Source organism: Pygocentrus nattereri, chromosome 18, assembly GCF_015220715.1.
Source record: "Pygocentrus nattereri isolate fPygNat1 chromosome 18, fPygNat1.pri, whole genome shotgun sequence".
Lineage (NCBI taxonomy): Eukaryota > Metazoa > Chordata > Actinopteri > Characiformes > Serrasalmidae > Pygocentrus > Pygocentrus nattereri.
Window position 1 is genome coordinate 14,905,445 of NC_051228.1, and position 16,043 is coordinate 14,921,487.

The 16,043-nt window shown below is 38.6% G+C and overlaps 2 protein-coding genes across 3 annotated transcripts; one reads left to right on the forward strand and one right to left on the reverse strand.

Moving 5' to 3' along the window:
- Positions 1-990: 990 nt before the first annotated feature.
- Positions 991-10,192, forward strand: zgc:56235 (uncharacterized protein LOC393186 homolog). Of its 2 annotated transcripts, XM_017693701.2 has the most exons (10): positions 991-1,130; positions 3,735-3,806; positions 3,940-3,989; positions 4,677-4,679; positions 4,966-5,118; positions 5,229-5,281; positions 5,375-5,596; positions 6,841-6,991; positions 7,669-7,726; positions 8,841-10,192. In XM_017693701.2, the coding sequence occupies exons 2-10, from the start codon at positions 3,740-3,742 to the stop codon at positions 8,930-8,932; spliced, it is 849 nt and encodes a 282-aa protein (XP_017549190.1). In that variant the 5' UTR covers positions 991-1,130; positions 3,735-3,739; the 3' UTR covers positions 8,933-10,192. The 2 variants fall into 2 exon arrangements, with proteins under 2 accessions (XP_017549190.1, XP_017549191.1); XM_017693702.2 differs by lacking the exon at positions 4,677-4,679.
- On the reverse strand, positions 9,544-14,569 carry tor4aa (torsin family 4, member Aa). The gene is made up of 2 exons (XM_017693700.2): positions 14,457-14,569; positions 9,544-13,002 (listed from the first exon to the last, which is right to left on the reverse strand). Exon 2 carries the CDS (start codon positions 13,000-13,002, stop codon positions 11,776-11,778), a length of 1,227 nt encoding a protein of 408 aa, XP_017549189.1. The 5' UTR covers positions 14,457-14,569; the 3' UTR covers positions 9,544-11,775.
- Between the last annotated feature and the right edge of the window lie 1,474 nt (positions 14,570-16,043).

Sequence of the window (16,043 nt, forward strand, 5' to 3'; positions counted from 1 at the left end):
ACTGTCTTTAATGCCTTTAATACCCGTCATCTGATTTCTGTGTTTATCTGATTATTCAAGTAGTCATGTGAACAGCATAGTCCTATTTCTTATATCAGATTAAGGCCTAGAAATCTGATAAAGAGAGCTGGATTTTAGCTCAGTAATCGGTTTTTGGTGCATGTAACGTTTTATTCTTTTGTTTTTCGCAATCTGCGCATGTGCGAAAACAGAGCACTCTCCCGGAAATAGCAAGCAGTATTTATACAGCAGCTGCGAGATGGCAACAAAACACTTTTATAGCGATACTGAAACCAAATAGAGTCGTAAGTCGCGTTTACGTCATGAATGCCGCTTAAAGCCAACGTTACTTGTAGATGGTAACAAAGGTATATTGTTAATTTTTTCATTCTATATGCTAAATTCCTCGGCCAACTCTGTCCCTCTGTTTAGTGGAATTTAAATCACTTCTCCTGTCCTTACATCTTGTACAAACTAAGAAAAGTATTTTTTTTTATTTCTGTGAGCAGCTTTATGGAGAGACACTTGATTAACTGGCTTCTCTCTCTCTCTCTCTCTCTCTCTCTCTCTCTCTCTCTCTCTCTCTCTGTGTGTGTGTGTTTGTGTGCGTGTAAAAATAAATTTTCCACTCTAAAGACAAACAAGATATATCTCAACAACTGAATATCAGTTTTTAACGTGAAGTTATAAGTTCGGTCCCCACTGCTGTTTGAACAAGGCACAATAGAGTGAAGCCAATCAGAACAGTTGTCTTTACATGTACGGATCAAAGCTGGTTTTAGCAAATAAACTCACACAAACGTCATAAATGGACCTCAAGCAAAACATTAAATACATGAAAATGAAGGATATGGGACCATAAGTGACAGGCGTTTTCCTTACTTTAAGTTATGGTTAATTGACTTTTAATTTGAAAAAAACTACAACGCGTTACCGTTCCCTGCTGCACTGTGGTGCATTGCTTCATGTCCCTGCCCTGTGAGACTGCGCATGCGCAGTATCTATTTTTTTCTCCTTCTGTGTGTCCTGGGCGGTGTAGGACAGTAAATCAGTGTTACTGGCTTTTACACAGAAGAGCAAAATCATTTGCAAGTTTCAGCCTTTGTGTCAGTCCTTTCGCTGCATTCCCGGTATGCAATTCCCATTATTTGCCGCTAGGACGTTAGTGTTTTGCGTTGGACTGACGCTGTGACAAGCTTGTCACAAATGTTTACCTGGTAAAAGTAGCTGCGCGCTGAGCTAGATGTTTAATACCATACAGTCTGCTGCCAGATCCTGGAAAGATGGTTATAGAAAAGTGCTGCCAGTTTGATGATGAACTCGCCTGTTTAGCGTCGTTTCCTCAGTCACAAAAAGGAAATTCTTTGCTTTTGGAGCAACATATCTAATATTTTAAGCCCAAAGCTGTACACGACACTGTGTAAATGTGTACTAAATGCGCTAGTCTGTCAGTTATATAAGGCTGCTATGAACAGGCAAACATGCATTTCTTTTGCAGCATACTGCCGTCAAGTAGTTAATCCAGTTGAGCTGCAAATACCGAGCTTAAAGACAACTTGAAGTGGCAAGGTTTTTGCGCCTAGGGTTGGTATGAACAGCATGAACTGCACACTTAAAGATAATCCTTCAAGGGTTCTTTAGTAAAGAAAATGGTTCTATTTAAAACCATGAGGTCTAGAACAGTTTCATGCTTAAGTGGTCCTTCATAGTGATTAAGAATGTGTAGTATATAGTTCACAATTAATTCAAGTAATTACTTGAATTATCAAAATGCAAATAAATCACTAATCTAAAAGATCTGACTGTTCAGGATGCTCACAGTAACAGACGTTGTTGTGATTGGCTAAAAGCTTATTTGTATATTGCAGTTGGAATAAGTATTGCTGAGCCCATTAGCTGTATTGTGCATCTCTAGTGAGGAAAAAGAAGTAATAAATCACAGCACTCCTTAATTTTTGGTTGGTACAAAAGAATCTTTACATCATCCTTCATATACGAACATCAATTATATAAAAAAGTTATGACAGTAAATGCAACTAAAATAGATAGTACTGATTTGTAAGTCCACTTTGTCTTGTTTTTAAACAAAAACACTATGTTTACAATGTATTTTGAAAAAGCTGATGAGGCAAATGTGGAATGTTCAGAAAACAGGTAATGCCATTATGCTTGGGTGTAAAAGGTGCATCTGTGAAAGGCCTTGTCCTTTATGAGCAAGGAGAGGTTAAAGCTTGCCAAAATATACAATAGCGAGTAGTTTAACAGTATGAAAACAAATTTCCTCAATCAGTGATTGCAAGCATTTAAGGAAATGGGACCTTTGACCCTCATATGGCATTGCATTACAAACTGGCATGCTTCTGAGATGGATATCACTACTTTTGACTTTTGTCTAGAAACACCATTTACTGACGGCTCACTCTTTCAGATTCTTTGTGGTAAAAATGGCCAATGTGTTTTCCAGGCAACAAAATAAAAAGATTATCTAGATTGAAACCAGTTTAACGTTCAAAAGCCAGAGTCTCTCAAGGTATGGGAATGTGTTAATGCCCATGGCATGGGTATCTTGCACATCTGTGAAGTTAAAAGTAATGATATGCTGATCATTATTAGGTGTTAAAAGAAAAAAGTGATGTAACCCAGTGGTAAGCATGCTCCTGTCCCACCTTTTTTGGAACATGTTGCAGGCATCAGATGTGTAATGAAAAAATGAAGCTCAAAAGGTAAAACATGAAACAGTGTGGTTTTTCTACAGCTTTCTACATGTGCAGAGTATTTATTAAGAACTGATTTCTTGTTTTAGCAACATTTCACATACTGGCCCAGCTTTTTAAGAACTGAGATGTGAATCAATTTTCTTCTATTTTAGCTTCTTTTTTCTCCACGCCATTTCTTTATGTATTTAACTGAGGCCTCAATCATAAGTGGGAAGGCCTTTTGATGTATTTCCATGTAATATTCAAATTGATACATTTTGTGGAGTCACAGCTTCCTTGATGACATTAATGACTAATAATGACTAGAACTGGTCCACTGAAGCATATTTGTTTTGCGTTTCACAGTGTGCGTTTTTCCCTATGGGCTTTTCCAGTAAAAAATAGAATTACAACAATATGAGCATTATCTCTAAACCAGCTGGAATTATTAATTAATCAACCCATCCATCCTGAGTACTGCAACCCTGTGGGAAACGTGATGTAACTTGTTTGACTGCATTGTGATGCTGGCATCTCTGTGAATTACACAACAGAGGAACTTACATAATATTGTATATAATATATATAATATAACAAGACAGAAGACAGATTTCCAGAAATTAAACTCTGTATTTATTAAGTTTTATGTGTTCTAAACTGCAGTTAATGAAATACCTCTAAAAATTAATATTGTTGTATGACCCCAGTATTGTTACATACAGCAGTACGGCATATGCAGTACATTGGCTGGCACTAATCCTAATTTAGTCAGTCAGGCAAAATTTGGTGTCTGAGGGAAAATGCCAAAAATGTTGGCATGCTGATTACAGGATACTGTAATTGGTATACATAGGCTTCTATTGTTGGTGGCTACCTTAGCTTTGTAGCTCCAGTACTAAACTAAAGAAAAAAACGCTGCATACCAGACATGTCGTGGCTGGCAATTGCTGTAAAGGGAGAATTATGGGTTTGGTTTTTTTTTTTGTTTTATTTAAACATCACTTTCACTAGCTCCTTTATGTTTATTTTTATATTTAGGCGCAATGGCAGTTCCTCCTTCATACTCTGACCTGGGCAAAGCAGCGAAGGATGTCTTCAGCAAGGGCTATGGTAGGTTAATACCTAGAGCATGGATTTAATTACAGGATAGAACTTTTACAGTGAGCACTTTGACTTTCATGTCTGTTGTGTGCCCTTTGTGAAATAGTTGGCATAGACTTATCTCATTTTGCCTTGTTTTCAGGTTTTGGAATTGTTAAGTTGGACCTCAAGACCAAATCACAAAGTGGAGTGGTGAGATAAGAGATTGTTTCTGTTTCTGTTCCTCTGTGCTGTTTCTTCACTGGATTTCCTGTTGCTACTGGCTTCGTTTACCCCTCACGTTTGTTTCCTCTAAGAGGTTGTATCATATGTAATAGTATCAGATGTTGGGGAAGATACAACGATACAAAGGGCTAGCATAAGCACCGTTCAAGCCATTTTATCCTGAAGATTGCTCATTGATTGTAAAAAATTGACAGATCTGTGGTTTGAATAATTTTAAATACACCGAATTGCCATTTTTAGGCTTACCTTTTACCTACACTACATGTCTAAACGTTTGTAGACACATGCTCATCCAGTGTTTCTTCTGAAATCGAGGGTAGTAATATGGTGTCTGTCTCCTCATTGCTTTAGCAACAGCCAGTACTCTTCTGGGAAGGCTTTATCCTAGAAAAAAAATGGTCAAGGAGTGTAGGTAACCTGGCAACACGGTCTATATGGTTTAGTTTGAGGTTGAATTATTTAATTTTTTAAAGATTTCTGCTAGGCGTTCAACCTGAGAGTTTTGACCTGACCCACAGAACCTATTTGGAAAGATGTCCTTTGATTGTTTCTCCAAAAGACTTGCATGTGTTAGGCAAGGGTTGGAGAACAAAAGTGTTCTTAGCATTTAATTCTCCTCCTGTCTTTGTTTCCACAACTTGATGGCACATTTAGATGGTAAGGTCAATGTAAGGGTTGTTGCATGCGAGATGTCCATGTCTTTCGTGTCCATATTGTGTTCCAGTTTTACCTTGTGCATTGTACATCATTCATCTGTGGGTATTGAGCACAAAGACAATTGGTGATTTTGTCATATTTCTAAGCATGATTTTCCCACCATTCTTGTCACTTTTGATTTCATTTAACTTCTGTTGTCCCTAATCATGCTTGTATAGGTGTGATTTGTTTTCTCTGAAATTCTCAGGGAAAATATTCTGAACTTTTGTTTTATAATTAACTCTAGGAGTTCAACACCTCTGGCTCCACTAACACTGACACTGGCAAGGCAGGTGGGAGCGTGGAGACCAAGTACAAAATGGAGGAGTTGGGTTTGAGCCTCAATCAGAAGTGGAGTACAGACAACACTCTGGCTACGGAACTTTCTGTAGAGGACCAGGTCAGAAAATCACCTTTCAATTTCATGTTCTTTTATGAGCAGTTGTATCACTAGTCATAGTTATATTAGAGTAAAGTTAAAGTCTTGAGAAACTTCTCTTTTCTCAACAGCTGGCAAAGGGCTTGAAAGTGGCTCTTAACACATCCTTTGTACCAAACACAGGGTGAGTTTTTTCCTTGAAAACCACCACAAATGTATTTCAGTTTGAAGTTTCTAAATGATTATGTTTACGACTATATGTTCTTTTCCCCAACAGCAAGAAGAGTGGGAAGCTGAAGACTGGATACAAGCGGAACTGCATCAACCTGTCCTGTGACATTGACTTTGAAGGCCCAGTAGTGCACTCTGCAGCAGTTTTAGGCTACGAGGGATGGCTGGCAGGCTGCCAGATTGCGTTTGATACAGCCAAGTCCAAACTGTTACAGAACAACTTTGCTCTTGGCTACAAGACTGGAGACTTCCAGCTTCACACTAATGTGTAAGTATTAAGAAGCAGGGAAAAAACTGATTTTTGATTTCATTCAGCTTTTCTTGTTTCATTAGCAGTGACAGCTGTATGAATGTAATATTCAGAGTAACAGCAGATTCCAAATGCAAAGGTCATGCTTAAAATCTTGTGTTGACTTCTAAGTGAAAAAATGAGGGAATAATACACACCTGGCCATAAAACAGCTTAGCAGCCAACTCTCCAGTTATTTTTAGCCTCTAAAAATGGGGCAGTGTGTATGAAGATGGATGTAGTTTCTACACCGTTCACCCAATTCTTATGCAAATACCCTCATATTAAAATTGTGATCACATTCATTATTTCAAATCAACTTTAGTATGCTGTGGCAGACAAAATAACACAAATGTTTGTGTCCAAATATTTTTGGACCAGATTCTTTCTATCTATCTATCTATCTATCTATCTATCTATCTATCTATCTAACTATCTATCTATCGGTCTGTCTATTAACTAGTGAAAGCTAGGAAGGGCTAGTTGTAGAAGTGAGATCGTGGTAACTAGCCCTCTTTAGTTTTCATTGAATGCTAGCATTTTTTGTATATTCTGTTATTTATCTAATATTCTTTAAAAGAGGGATACCGGCCCACAACTAGCATTTGAAATGTTATTTGTTGTGTTATGCAATGTTCTGTTGAACAGCATTATATCTCTCAGCCTCATTGATTTGACAGTATTCATGATTTTAGATCTGTGTAGGATATTTATATCTGTTTTTCATCCAACTACAGTACCCAGCACTCATTATGCAAATACATCACACAGCCACTGGGAATCCTTGTGGTGTCAACTAATTCTGACTGTTAGCTTAGTGCCTAATCTATAGATTAATAAATACAACTGTGCTAGCATTAGTGTGGCTCTTACCTTGGCCGTGAAACAAGTTGCAAAGAAAATTTGTAACCCTTTCAGTCAGTGCAAAGAAACTAAACTGAAGTGAGATATTTAGATAGCAAATTTTAGTTAATAGCTTGTTGTCCTCATCTAATGGGTAATTTCTATGTAAGTGTAATCTGTTCTCTTCTTTGTAATGATGATTTGAAAAGTTACTACAGTTATGTGCTGCAGTAAGGATATGTATAAGCATGTTTACAAGAAATGTAGTAGATTTTTATTAACATTTTTTATTACGGTCAGAGAGCTCTGTCAAATAGAGAGTACTAGATGATTGTATGAATTATAATTATGGCTTAATAGATTTGTTTTGTTTGGCTCAGAAACGATGGGACTGAATTTGGAGGTTCTGTTTACCATAAGGTGAATGGTCAGTTGGAGACTGCAGTCACTCTGGCCTGGACTGCTGGCAGTAACAACACACGCTTTGGCGTTGCTGCCAAGTACCAGCTAGACAGTGATGCCTCCTTGTCTGTGAGTTAATTCCCTTGACATGCAATCACATTTGGCTGACATTAGGGGCTGCTTTTTACCTCTAAATCAGTTCTAATAACTGATCATAACATCATTTACTGTCCTTGTGAGAAGAAATTATTCCTGCATGTCAACATACAACAACACAGCACACAGCAGCATAACACATACTACAGTCAAAAGACTCCACCTTGCTGTAATTATAGTGTTAAGGGCCGTAATAGGTATTTGGTAAAAAGAGTTTTCCCCAGAATGCACCATGCCTTTAAGTCCTGCGTTTGGTGAGTAAATGTAACGGGGAGCGAGGTAGCGGACGCCTGTGCGGAGGTAAGCGACTTTTATTGCGGGCAAATCCAATTGTAACGGTCCAGGGTCATATAGCCAACACGAACAGATTGAGTTTCCGACATGGCAAACAGCTGGATACGGCAAACAACACCAACACGACGAGCACACAACGACCAGTGAAAACAAAGGGCAAACGCAGGGCTTAAATACACAGGGGCAACGAGAGACAGGTGAAAACAATCAGGGGCGGAGTTACAAAACCAAAACAAAAACTCACATGGTAAACCAAAACACGAACACATGGACAGGACTGGGAGGGGCCAATCGTGACAGTAAAGAACAAACCAATGAAACTTACTAATGCCCTTTCTCGAATTTTGCATTTGCAGGCCAAAGTGAACAATGCCAGTCTGATTGGAGTTGGTTACACTCAGAGTCTACGACCAGGTAACCTTTGGCCTTTGTATTTATTTTTGGTGGGCCTCTCACCATTTTCACCAATGATTGTGATGCCTTTCATACACACACAGGTCTGTGAGTGACTTAAGCTAGGATTAGAAACCATTCACAGGGAATGAAAAGAAAAACCTATGATGTTTTTTTTTTTACAGAATTTAACAACGGGAACGAAATCCATGAAATTTTTTTTATTACTTTCAAATTTGATTTATCAAGTAATGATCATCATTTAGTTCCTGCTATTTTTCAAAGAATTTAGAATTTCTTTAGAAACAATTTTGTTCATTCAGAATTTTTTAAGGCCTGTTTAAATGAATAAAATAAAATCTCAGATAAAAGCTAAAGTGCCTTTTGATTTCAGTGAAACATATCCGTATATAAACATATAAGTTAACATATCCTCTAAGGAGAACACATTTTTGCACTATGCAATTAGTTTATTTGATCAAAATATTGAATAAAATTAATGTTTTTTCCCCAGGATATTAAAATCCAGTACATTATGCAAATTAATAGAAATATTGCACCAATTTGCATAAAAATGCCATATTTTGGTTTGTTGGAACACAGAAAATCAATAGAACATGTAATTTGACCAAGACTGTTGAAACAGCAGTTCAGTAATGTTATTTACATGATAACACAGGGTTCACATAAACCCAAAATGAAAATAACATAATTTCCATAGAATGAACTGTGAATTTTCATCATGGATTAAACAACAGACTGCATCTCAGATCATACAGCGCATGAGCAGCTGAGCTTAAGCCTGCTCTACTACAGATGGTATGAAGCATTAACAGCATTTTTTTTTAAATCACGTTGACGTGTTGACAGCCCTAGTGTACACCCCCTCTCTGATAAACCCAGTGTTTAAAAATAACTAAAACATTAATTCAATGAAAGCCTAAACACAGCAATGATAGCATTATTAAGTGGTTAACCACATTGTACAATATAATTTTTACTTCAGAAATTAAGTGGTTTTACATTCTGTTACAGTTCTTATTTATCTTTGTTAAGTGTTCATTTTAAGTTAAATGATAATATATATAGTCAATACAGTTCTGTGTCTTAGCCTGTTCTTCTTTGCCTTATTAAGGTGTGAAGCTGACACTCTCAGCACTCGTGGACGGCAAGAACTTCAACACTGGTGGACATAAGGTTGGACTGGGATTTGAACTTGAAGCATAGATGTTCTCATAAATTGAAAGACAAAGACCCCACACTCCAACCCAGTGATATCACCTCCAATTTCTACTGCCTCATGTGTAAGCACATCACCCTTACTTGAAAATGAAAAGTGATGAGTGGTTCTTCAAGTGACGCACAGTAAACTTGTCACCTGAGCTTCTACGGTAAATGTTATATAATGATAAATGGTAGAACGATGGTAGGAATGTTTTGGGGCTAATGTTTGTCTATAGCACCTGTGATACGCTGTTATAATAAATACAGTTGTGGGGGACAAACACAGTATGCTTTATGACTAGAAGATTTTGGAATTGTCCAGAATTCTTCATGATTGACTCTTTGTGTAAGTGGCAATTAGTAAAGAAAGTCCTACTTAACATGTGATCACTGATGAAACATCTAGCAAACTTTAAATAGAAAACATCTAAAGTCTATATAGAAAAAAAACACTGCGTTTTCATTCTGTGGTAATCAAAATATCATTTTTGGCAGTGTAAGTCAAATCCATAACTGATGACCCTCTTTTCTTTTCAAGAGGGTATTATCAAAAATTCTGACATGCTTTTTCTTAATAGACCCTGACTGTTGAAATAATTTTTTCAACAATATGGGCATGCTGTTAGGCAACTGAATTTAATTATTTTGACTTGGATGAAGTTAACATTTTAAGAGTCATTTGTAAAGAAATCGAAACAATTCCAGTAAGTATATATGCTTAACCTCTTAATATTTTCTTTTATCTGTTTACTAAAGGTCACACTGTAGAATGCATGATAACATCTGTCTGTCTCTCTGTCTTGGGGCCCTGTGGTCTCACTGCTGGGATGTGTGGGCCATTACTGTACGGCTGGGGGAATTCAGCATGAAAGCATCTCATGTAGTCATGTAGGACTTTACTAGAAGAGGAACCAAAAGGTAAAATCTTAGAGCTGGAACACTAACTTATAAACACACCAGCGTGTAGCAAATGAACACATAGAATTCCTTCACCAGCATCCTGCAATAATTTTGCCACTGTTGTTCAGGAAAGTAGATGAACATGATCTGGGGTTACTTTATGTTGAATATAGTCATTAATAAGTTAATGTGTTATTGTTATTAAGTTATTATTATTATTATTATTAGAATGATCATAAATAAGTTATATATCAGTTATGATACTTTAATAGGTAGTAGAGAAGCTTGGTTGTTGTGTTTGTACAGTGTACCTCAATTTTCCAGCTAGAGTTGACCAATTCTAATAAAGAACTGGAAAAAAAAGGTGTTTGCGATTGTCATTATAAGTATTCAGCTCCCCAGCATTTACTTGGTTCACGTTTTGGAACAAAATAAATTAAAGTAGCATCATTTATCATAAAACAGACATGTTATTTAGAAGTAAGCTAAAATATATGGAGCTTTATGGATAAATATAGTGACCAATATCTACCACCCCAAAGCAAACATTCAAGATTGGAGAGAGAAAAAGAGGCTTTAGGGCAGTCCAGTACACAGAACACATTTGTTCCAATACTTATGCTGAAATAAACTGGGGGGGGGCAAAACACACACATTCAGTTAGAAAACAGAGATGTGGGTTTTAACTAGTTTTGATATTCGAGTATCTGTAAGAGTTAATAAAGAGTTAATTGGTTAACCGCTGAGATGGGTTAAGACTGCTAAAAAAGTAAATGAACATAGGGGTGCAGGTTTGCCTTTTAAGCTGACGGCACTGACGTTACACAAAATTTTAGCAGCACAGAGAGAAACTTTTTTTTTGTTTTATTATTCAAAAATAGCCCAGAGAAATCAGTAAGTTTGGGTGTTGGATGAATAACAAAGGCTGCTTAGGAGAGATAATGAGCTAATAGAAACACGTCCAAAGCTGTTCTTGGCAACATGGTCATGTTCAGAGTAGCAGTAGTATACTACAGTATAATACTTACAAGTACAAGCAAACATTTTACAGTCTTTTAAAAAATACACAGGCCTTTTTACATAATTGTGGGGCAGTGTATTTCCTCTATATTCATGCAGAGCCCTGCTAGTGACATCCTGTCCTAATAAAATAATTTGTGGCCATAGCTTACTAAATTGTGGGAATGGGACACTAATGCATGGGCATGACTTAGAAAGGCATGAGAACAAAATTAACTTTTGATAGTTAAGTTGCTTTAGGATCCTGTTTACATACCTTATGAAAGGTTGGCTATGCATTATGTACCAGCAGGGCTCCACAGAAACATAACAAATACCTGAATAGTGATTGCAGTATTCAAGAACTATTACCTCAAACGGTTAACCAAGTAATCAGGCATGAATGCACATCCCTGTTATAAAATGGACTTTACCTGAACCGACCAAAAATAAAAGATAGCTTTCTGTATTTTCACTTTAGCATTTACCATGAGTACATCATGAAAACATCAGCTTTTGACTTCACATGTTTCCAATGTTTCTTGAGGGTACTACAGGTCTTAGATTTTTCTGTGTGGGTCCTATACTTCTTCATGATTTGCACTGACCTAGAATTGCAAAATATTGATAGAAAAAACGCAACTCCATCCCATGAAAGTTTACAACAAACTTTAAATCAAAGTAAACACGACGTCTTAACACTGCATGTTTGTGAATATTCCATAAAAACATTGAAATAATAGTATTAAAAAGGAAACCATGAAATGTCTTAACATGTTCAACATTTGTAAGGTTTTTCTTCAGAGCTACAAAAGTAAAGAGGTTGACACGTGTTTGTGTCTTCCTGCCATTGTCAACCAGTGTTGGTCTCAGTTTAACAGTGTGTTCCTCAAGTAATCCATAACCAGTAGTCACTTATATGACTTCAGTATATTCCACCTTTGGCTTCACAGAAGATTAACTTTTGCCACTACCTGCTTACATCCAGTACGTGAAAATTCCCGTTGACCCACAGAATAGTAAGACAGCTCCTCAGCTAGTCTTTCTACATGGGAGCGATCTGGATAGAATCCTTCCCTGGACATCTCATCTATGAAACATTCCATCACATGACTTTTCTCCAGGAGTGTGAGAGGCAGCAAGTCGGCTTCCAGCCACAGTGAGTGGTGCTTTTTTAAACTGTTAAGCAACAAAGGGTTCAGCTCCTTGCTCAAGCGTGCCCGGCCTGAAACAGCAATGCTCGAGGAGTTCTGCAGGACAAATTTAGTGATTTCCTCATGCTCAAGGTTACTGATGAGGATGTAGATAGCATTCAAGTATTCATTGTTGTCCCGTGTGAGGATGAGTGCAAGCACAGTGTCTAGCAGTTTGCCAGGCATGTGTTCCATTTCGTCAAAGATGAAGATGGGGATCTTCTCCTCTTCTTCGGCCTGAGTGACCATCTCGGAAACGTGGGAGATCAGAGTTTCGCTGCAGAGCAGCAGGTCACCTTCTGAGGGACAGTGGTGCAGCACAAAGTACTGCATGATGAGCTGCTCTCCAACTACGGAGCGGAAGTGCTGAGCAAGCAGTCTACCCAGGTGACTCTTCCCAACACCAGTGGGACCAAGAAGAGACACCACTAGAGGTTTACTGTGGACATAGGTCGACAGATAATCTTTTAAATGTCCCAAGAGGCCCTCAGTTGCCTCCTGCTGTCCAAAAACCTCCCTTTTGAGAGTTTTCTCAAGTCCCTCCAGATCATACTTTAGCACATGGTCATCCAGGTTTTCGATGGCATTGTAAACCTGCAGGAAGACGATGACACACAGCAGGACCAGGCAGTTCTTGGCCCGGCTGCGCTCCATGGTGGGTGGGACACGCCGGCTGCTGTTGTTGGGGAACAGGACACGACCCTTCTTCTTTTTCTTCTTCTTGCTCGTAGTCATAGAGTTGCCACCCACAATCTCATCGAACGTGAAGATCTTGGGGCTGGTGGAGCGTGGGGACGAAAAGAATGGTGTTTTGGACACCACCAGCTCCATCCGACGCTTTTTCATTGCTTGGTACTTCTGACGAATCCGCACCACAGCTCGCACAGTTGAGGAGAACTGGGAGAGCGTGAGGGTCTCGCTTACTTTCCTGTTCTCCATTTCGCCCTCTGATAACGTGTCAGAGGGGTCTTGGTCTCCCATCTAGAGAAGCAGTGATATGAACACATTATGTAATGCAAAAAAAAAGGACACACAAAAGAACTAAAAAGGTACACTTTTTCTCTTCGGATACAATGCTAAAGTCGTTGGTGTCATTTATTTTTACTATTACTATTATTATTATCATTAGTAATAATAGTATTATTAACAATCAAGGCACTTTGGATGATAATCTAAATGTTTCATGCGTGACTATCATGTAGTTCTCAACGTTTATCTCCAGAATGGTAACTTTACAGGAGTTCTTAACTTTAAGAGTCTAACATTACCTTAAACGCAAAATTAAGAGCTACTGTTATGTAACTTTTGGGAATTAACATATTGACACCATTTGTCGGACACCGACTCCACCTACAGTGTAGAGTGAGTTCCTCCACCTCCCTTTCTAGTAAGCCTGACAGAATGACAGAATCTGACCTTTGGGGAATCCACGGCTCATTCAGATGTAACTTTTACCTCACGTATCATCACTGCTATGATTCAGCCCCCAATGGAGCTGTTTTAATCGTTACTAAAAGGAATAAAGCCTCACATTTTTCAACGCATAGCACCTTAAAATAGCAAAAAAACCCGAAAGGCAGCTTAGCTTCGACATTTGACCACTGCCTTTAAGAGAGCAGGAGGCCTGCGTAGGGAAGCAACTGTGGACTCTTCTTGTGGGTCAATGCAAATAATAAGGCTATCATTTGCAGTGCTAAACAAAAGGCTCACAGATTCCCCCTATCAAATTCCAAACAAGGCCGGTTACGCAGGTTAACACAATGAAGACCCTGGATTCGGCGCAGTTCACTACAATACCAAAATAACTACAATGTCAAAAGAAGTCAGAAAAGTTGCTTTTCGGTTTTCCAAGAGTTGAGCGTAGCTGAGGGAATGTTCCGCTGAAGCGCAGCATTTTTGGATTCCTGCTTTACCTCCATAAGCACAGACAAGAATTCCACGCATTCTGTACTTTTTCTCCCCCCTCCCTCAAAAGCCGTCTGCCCAGGCAAGATACGGTTTCCTTCTTGGACGTCCTGTGTGGTGCTGTGGCAGCAAACCCCTTTCACTTTTCACACGAAGCTATACAGCTGCACAGGCGTCCGATCTGAGCTGGCACGACGTTTGTGCGGCTGAATAACGAGGGTGGAAAACGTATCTAACGTATCTGGATCTTTAGCTGAGCTTTGCATTTGTTGTTTGCCGCTGCCAAGTCTTTTCTCCCTCGGGCTGCAATAAGGTAGCTTTAGCTCCCGCTTTGTGACCTATGGTGGCTCCTTTCGGACTCTGACTACTCAGATAAACCCATGTGAAACGGGAAGTTGAGTTATTGAGCGAGCAAGACAAAATTGTGGCTACGGTTGTAGTGATGTGGTAACTGCTGGAGGAGGGAGAGCAACTTGAGAAGCTCCAACACCTGCAAGCACCCACAACGCTAAGAAACAGAGTTCACTCACCTTTAGCAAGCACTTCAGGGAACTGATGAGTTTGGCGTTCGGCTCGAATCTCGAATTCTTCAGCCAGCGTGGACCACCGTGGGTGGTACTTATGACCAACACTAGAAGATTCAGAAGCTCATAACTCCTCCTATCTTCTCATCTCTTCCACCCAGCTGGCGGGCTGTTAACCAAAGTCCTCCCTCTTCCTTCCTACAGTCGCAAACCCTCACTCTGATGAAATGTACTTTAAAAAACACACGCTCACTATATAAAGACACCGTGACCACAGGTACAAACTAAGGAGGTTTTTTTCATATTGGCTAAAGCCAGTGAGGCCATTCTTAAAATGGGCATTGTGCATTGATATGCCATACGTATAAAATTATCACATGGTTTTATCTCTTAGGCATGTTTTTATGAGTTCTTGCAACAAAGCATGTGCGTTCAAGTACACCCGCAAGAGCATGTTCACTTTATATACAATCCGAAGTGGAAGGTGCGAGAAGGCAATATGAGAGAGGCGATATGTGCGAGGCCATATCAGTGGTGAGAGATCAGATGGGTGGAGCTTCGACTGGTGGTTTAGAGTTTCAGGAAAAGTGCTGTGAAAGAGTAAAGCTTTCGGCTAAACATGCAAATAAAGACTGACCGTAAAAAGGGTCACATTAGTGCGTGTGCATACATTCATCCTTGTATGAAAAGACAATGCATTGTTTTGCATTTCATATACTGGCATAAAAGTCTTTAAATGGCTATGTTCTATTTATCTTTCTTTTCATTTTCATTGTTTTTTCCTCAGACGTCTACTTGTAATATGTGTGTGACTTTATAAGCCAATCTGCACACAAAGGTGTAAAAATAATAGTCCTGCATGCAAAGTTAGCTAGTTTTTAATTCCTCAAACTGATTTAAAATGGTCTTTTTTTTTTAAATAAACTAAGACAAATATTACAAACTACTGAGGGAGAAAAATGACAAGGACTAATATGAAATCATTTTGTTAAAAATGTTGTTGCTGACACTGTACTGGATTGGTTACAACAGGATAGCCGGCCTTACTCTTTATAGTGCTGTTAAAATTATTTACTGATTTACTAAAGAAGTTAATAAAGGAAAAATAAGTAAATTGGATTGTGTGTGATAAATGAGCAGTTCAAAGAGGCAATATGTTGCACACTCTGCTTAACCACTAGTGGGCTGCATGGAAAATGCTGAGCAAAAAGCCGGTGGGTCCCCAGCTGTGGAATCAGTTGACAAACAGGGGCCTACTATCCTCTTATTATCTGGGGAAAAAACAGTCATAATGACTATTTTTCAGCCTCTCTTTATCCCTCAAATAAACAGGCTGTTTTTATATCTAATATATGAGACATATGTGTTCTGACTGGCAGCACTGTGTTGTCCTATTCAAAAAAGCAGGCTGAAACACCTTAATGCTTCCGTGTTAATGGGTGAGGCTAAACCACTGTAGGATGAATAGGTATTTATATGTAAATGTGTTTGTTTTCATGGTTTCACAAAAGCAGTTAGTTCAAAACAGGCTGTTTTTCCAGCTTAGTTTCTATGAATGGACTGTATAGACTGGAAATTGAGCATTTTGAAACT

Coding starts and splice junctions, on each gene's coding strand:
- zgc:56235 (XM_017693701.2), top strand. CDS start 3,740: ATGGCAGTTCCTCCTTCATACTCTGACCTGGGCAAAGCAGCGAAGGAT. Junction 6,992..7,668: donor ACAGTGATGCCTCCTTGTCT/GTGAGTTAATTC, acceptor TTGCATTTGCAG/GCCAAAGTGAACAATGCCAG. Junction 7,727..8,840: donor CACTCAGAGTCTACGACCAG/GTAACCTTTGGC, acceptor TGCCTTATTAAG/GTGTGAAGCTGACACTCTCA.
- tor4aa (XM_017693700.2), bottom strand. CDS start 13,002: ATGGGAGACCAAGACCCCTCTGACACGTTATCAGAGGGCGAAATGGAG.